The following is a 5723-nucleotide window of genomic DNA, read 5'->3' as shown; positions in this document are numbered from 1 at the left end:
TTCAATTTCACCTAATGGTTGTAGCTCCAGGAGAGGGTTCGGGCAAAGCAGTCGCATTATCTTTTAATTTATCGGAACTACATATGAACTGTGGAGCAAGTATCCGAAAATTCGGCTTGGATTCCTTGGAATTATTTTAATATACTTTAAAACAAATGTATTTTATAATAAGTTCTTACGTTGAAAGTAATTACCTGGCCTTTAACCATCGTTGAATACAAGATACAAATTATGAACCAGGACGTTCTTATTAAACATTTCGCCATGTCGAGTTCATATTACTAAATATTGAAATAAAATTGATTGGATGAAAAAGAATGACAATTATAAAATATGTATGTATGTATATTGTTTCTAGGTTACAGTTTTTATAGTGCATTGCATGCGATAAACTGAACAATAAAGATTTTACAGATAGCTTTATTACAAAAAATGCAGGCAATTCAAAGTCATTATCTGCACGAAACTGAAATACAAACATAATACACGAATGAATATGAATGAATGTATTTAAAAAAAAAATACCAGAGAATGATTTAAAAATTTATTTTTAACTAATTAAAATAAAACGTTATGTACGGTTTCTATCAGATACAAAAAATTATATATTATTAAAAGCCAGGATTCCATTCTGTAGTTTTCTTATAATCAACCATATGGTAACAAACAATCACATCACCAGGTTTAAATTCTATTCCTTTATCGGTTATTCTCAGACCACATTCTACATTGTTTTTTATGGTGTCTACTTCATCTTTTATATGTCTCATTGAAGCTAATTTACCTGTAGACAATGACATAAGAAATAACATTAATAAATGACATACTAAAATATGTATTCATTAAAATTAATAAGATATATATTTAAATATATGTATGTATGTACCATCAAACAATAACTCTTCATCCCTGAGAACTTTGAACATTGCATTTCTTTTTAAGACACCGCGAGTACACCTACACCCAGCTACATTTACCACTTTTCTTCTCTCATTTATAGGAAAATTTTGCAAAACATTTGCCACTCCTAATAACAAATTAACATGAGTATTCGAATAAAAAATGGATATTTAAAAATTTTCGATATAAAACTAATGAATATAGGAAACAAATAATAAATTTTAATACCCAATTCTTCTTCTTTCTGAGCCGATGGAATTCGATTATTTAGCTCTTCTTTAATATCATCAATCATTTTATAAATAACATTATGATTTTTTATCTTCATATTCTTTTGTTTCAGTAACATCCGAACATTCGGCAAACAATCCACATTGAAAGCATATATCAATCCTTTAAAAGCTTCAGCCATATCAATATCTGTCTCCGATATATTCCCAACGCCATAATGAACAATATCCAGTTTACATTTAGAATGATCGTCATAAGTTTCAAGAACATCTAAAAGAGCTTCTAATGATCCATCCACATCAGCTAAAAATTCAGATACATAGTTATTGGTCAAATAAAAATCAAAAAAAAGCGATGCGAAAAATATTAACATACCTTTAACAACAATACTCAATGTAGGTTCATTAGAATCGATGAACATTTTCGGTCGAGGACCTTCTCTTCTCATTTTGAACCTCCCTAACAAACGTTTCTTTTGTAAGAGTTCTCCGTAAGTGGCCTTGTGTTCGGATTCTTTTATTGCAATAATTACCGCATCTCTTTCCTGCTTCTCTTGCATTTTAAGATTGTGCCTCAAGCGCATAACTTCAGAAGCTCGTTTCTGAATAATTAAAAAAAATACATGTAAGTGCATGGTAAATTAATCGTGCATAACAATTGTTTTTACATAATCATCATACCTCAGATTGTACTTCGATCATATCATCTCCAGCAGATGGAAGTTCCCGCCAACCAAGCAATTGAACTGGCGTTGATGGTGGCGCTTCTGATATTGGTGAACCGTCTGGTGAAAACATGGTGCGAGTACGAGCCCAACCTGTTCCCGCAACAACTATACATCCACGTCTCAATGTGCCTCTTTGAACAATAATAGTAGCTAGTTTCCTATGGTAGATAAATTATTAACGTGAATTCAAACCAGAAATTAATTAAATACTGTATAAATTGTGAGCCACACTCACCCTCGTTGAGGATCAGTTTGAGCTTCAATAATTACGCCTTCAACTAGTCCAGTCGGATCTGACTTCAGTTCCATTAGCTGCGCTTGCAATGCTATAGTTTCCACTAGGAGGTCTAAATTCGTTTGCTTTAATGCCGATATTGGAACTGATTGCACATCTCCTCCCAAATCTTCCACAAGTATACCTTGCTTTGACAGCATCTTTTTTGTTCTTTCCTTAAAAGAATGAAATTCGCAATGCATTCAATCACAATAATGAAATATAGAACAATAACTAATATCTAATTAGTTGCATTAACGATTACCTACAATGTCTGCTCCAATCTTGTCGATTTTGTTGATAGCAACGATCATGGGAACTGAAATGAAAGAAAACAATGAAATTTCTTGTTAACTTCTAAAGCACTATACATTTAAATATTTTTCATTAAACCTTGAGCTTCTCGTGCCATTCTAATCGATTCTATAGTTTGTTCCATGACACCATCATCAGCAGCCACTACTAAAACAACCATATCGGTGACATTGGCGCCTCTAGCACGCATTGCCGAAAATGCAGCATGGCCAGGAGTATCGAGGAATGTAACTAAATCTTCATTAGGCAATCTAACTGTTTCATAATAAATAAATAAATTCTATAGATGTAACATGATAAAGTAAAAAAATGTGATGAAAAAAAAATCAAATTCTATGGTACCAGAAAATGCGCCGATGTGTTGAGTTATACCACCAAACTCTTGTTCAACAACGTTTGAATTACGTAAAGCATCTAATAGTGTTGTTTTGCCATGATCCACATGACCCATTACAGTAACAACTGGGGGTCGTGGTTTTAGATTTTCAGGTGAAGCTGGAGGGCCACGAACTGCATCTTTGATCTAAATTAAAAGATTATTACCATTGAATTAGAATGTATAGAAGCGCTCTTAGCTTCCAAAAATGTTGCCACAAAAACTCCGTGCAAACGGAGATGTCGGCTGTTTTGCTCAGTTGTTTGTTAAACTCTGTAGCAGTAGGATCTCTTTGAAATAGGCTCTACTAGTGAAATTGTGTGGTAGTATTAGTTCGACAAAGTCCGAACATCTGTATGTGCATGTGCGTATTGTTCGGACCAGCCTCACTCATTGAAAAACAGGGCCGTACACCGTATTCTTTTTTAAAACTAATTATTACTTTATCTACATTGAAGTAGTATGCATAGAATTGCTCTCATTGTTGGTGTGTAGTTCGATTATTAATGAAAAAATTTAAATGTGAAGACTGTATTGCAAGTCTGTTGGCAACAGAAGAAATGTGGTTTCACAAGCTCATTAATTTGCGGAATTTGGGTGGACTATGTTATCCATCATCTGATGTATTCCAAATATGCCTGATATGAGAAACTGTAATAAGGAAATTAATAAATGAAAATGACGGGAAAACATTATCAAACAAAATCACAAACGTAGAAATAGTTTCTAAAATATTAAAATTATTTTTGGGTACCAATATTTTTAGTTCTATATTAGTGCATTCTACAGATCAGCCTGCTATACAAAACCATAGATTACAGTTAATTCACGCAACCATTGAAAATTTTGTTAAAATTAGAGTTTATTACATTGCGAAAAAAGATAATTCGGTTAAACAAATATTCATCGAAAAGGTATTTGTTTAACAAAACAGTTCTTTTCCAAGGATTTTAAAATTCTTTTAATTTATGATATGTACAGTACTGTCACACTAACACACTAACATTATTTATAATATGTCATTCTGATTGATATGTCATATTTGTATATTTATATATTTCTAATTCAACTAAATTCTCGCGACTAGGAGGCTTCCACTTTTGGGGACTGATAACACTCCCAAGGAAGGAATCCTCTTGGGCAGCTATTTAAATTATTCACTTAATTTCGCGTAAACGCCTTTCTTATTTCTTTATATGTATTGTAACTATCGTGAAAATTGTTTAAATTAAAAATAACTTGAGTCCCCTTGGTTATAGTGGAGTACCCTTATGGACCACTGATACAAGGGTGGGAAAGAGGTGGAAGCACAACTTCCTATGGGTCAAAAGCTGTTAATAGAGATAAAAAGTGATATTTTGTATTTTAAAATTGAATTAAAATTAATATTTTATCTATTGATACTTCGTAAATAGATAAAATAAAAATATGCCCATGCCACCCTGAACGTCAAGGGACGATCACTTCCACGAATTTTTTTTCCTCACTCTTTTGTCTCTCTTCTGACTTTCCGTTTCTCTCTTCGATGGCTCGCTTTTAAGCGATATTTTGTTAGAAATGACTATTCTATACATTATACTTCAATGATTATTACTATTCACGTTTATCTAAAAATTAAAAACGAATAAAAAAAGCTCTTACCTCTTTTTCTACAATGTTACTGTCGTCAATCTTAGAAATAGTTCTAAATCGGTAGCCGCAAATTTTTAATATATCTTGAATCACTTGTGGGTTATCTATGATAGACGTTTCTTCACTATAACTGTCGGCATTTTTCACGTACAACATGGATTCAAAAATATCATCTATTAAAAATATTTATAAATCGGTTAACATGTTTTTCGATTGGAAAATTACGAATACATTTCAAATACAAATCATACCTATATTCCTATTAGCGGCTGTGGCTAGTTCTTGAACAGTCATATTTTTCCAAATATCAATGACTGGATTTTTGGGTTTACTTTTTGGCGAATATCTGATCATTTTTCTACCAGTGTTTTTATAGACCTACAAAAATTTTTTGTTGAATCTGTAAATTTGCTTTTATTGCACATAAAGAAACCAAAGTATACACACCTTCTCCTCTTCGGAGAGCCTTTTTTTCAACAAAAGCCTGTTTGTATGAAAATTTTGACATCCGTTTTGAGATCCGATTATAACGCATTTCCTGTGAATTTGAAACTCCATCAAAAATTTGGATGAGCATCTGAAAGCAAAGCATGCATTCCATATACATATGTATGCACATGACATTTACATAACCTTAAATTATAGTAGGAATTCAATTAAGTTATATTCAAACATATGTATTTTGAAATTTAAGTAGTTTGTTAAGGAGTTTATTTCACCTTAAAGCGAAGCGTAAGCGACCTGCGCCAAACATTATCACCCCCTCAACTGTCAAAATCGTTCATCTAACCAAGAGCGGCTCTTCTTCTTCGAAATACCTAAGCACGCTATAGTTGTTGACCAGTATTTAGTTACAATGGATTTTGTAGTAAAAATATAAGAATCCTATTGGTGGGATATACAGGTCTTTGGTTTTTATCCGGATTCTCAAGATTTCAACCTCATTTCTCCGGATTAAAAATTTTGTAAAATTTAAGTAACAATTTTTTTCCCAATTCTTGAAAATTATTGGTGAAGATCATATTAATGCCAAACAGTAATGCTTGCATTGAACGTCTAAAAGAAAATGATCTTTTAAAACTGTTTATAGAAATAAATAAATATTTACCAGAAAGTCATCATCATTTACAGTCATCGACATTAGGGCATTTCGAAAAATTTTCCACTCGTTTCTATTTTGCGCAACTCTCATCCATCTCACCCCACACATTTTATTAATTTCTTCTCAGCATCTTCCCTACTGTCTTCCATTTACTCTTTTGCATTCT

At 32.3% G+C, this 5723-nt stretch overlaps 1 protein-coding gene across 1 annotated transcript; it reads right to left on the bottom strand.

The window, feature by feature from the left end:
* Nucleotides 1-530: 530 nt before the first annotated feature.
* Nucleotides 531-5286, bottom strand: mIF2 (mitochondrial translation initiation factor 2). The gene is made up of 13 exons (XM_077428953.1): nt 5175-5286; nt 4903-5032; nt 4707-4833; nt 4465-4628; nt 2790-2970; nt 2526-2702; nt 2402-2451; nt 2094-2308; nt 1812-2016; nt 1507-1732; nt 1129-1434; nt 887-1027; nt 531-784 (listed from the first exon to the last, which is right to left on the bottom strand). Exons 1-13 carry the CDS (start codon nt 5207-5209, stop codon nt 612-614), a joined length of 2130 nt encoding a protein of 709 aa, XP_077285079.1. The 5' UTR covers nt 5210-5286; the 3' UTR covers nt 531-611.
* Nucleotides 5287-5723: the final 437 nt, after the last annotated feature.

This window comes from Arctopsyche grandis, chromosome 4, assembly GCF_051622035.1.
Source record: "Arctopsyche grandis isolate Sample6627 chromosome 4, ASM5162203v2, whole genome shotgun sequence".
NCBI classification, from domain to species: domain Eukaryota; kingdom Metazoa; phylum Arthropoda; class Insecta; order Trichoptera; family Hydropsychidae; genus Arctopsyche; species Arctopsyche grandis.
The sequence above is the reverse complement of the archived record's forward strand: the minus strand, read 5'-3'. Positions and strand labels throughout refer to the sequence as shown.

What these genes read in the sequence shown, in the direction of transcription:
- mIF2 (XM_077428953.1), bottom strand. Translation starts at nt 5,209, where the DNA reads ATGTTTGGCGCAGGTCGCTTACGCTTCGCTTTAAG. An exon ending in CGCTTACGCTTCGCTTTAAG is followed by an intron (nt 5,033 to 5,174) that starts GTGAAATAAACT and finishes CTTTGCTTTCAG; the next exon opens with ATGCTCATCCAAATTTTTGA. An exon ending in GTAACATTGTAGAAAAAGAG is followed by an intron (nt 2,971 to 4,464) that starts GTAAGAGCTTTT and finishes CTTTTAATTTAG; the next exon opens with ATCAAAGATGCAGTTCGTGG.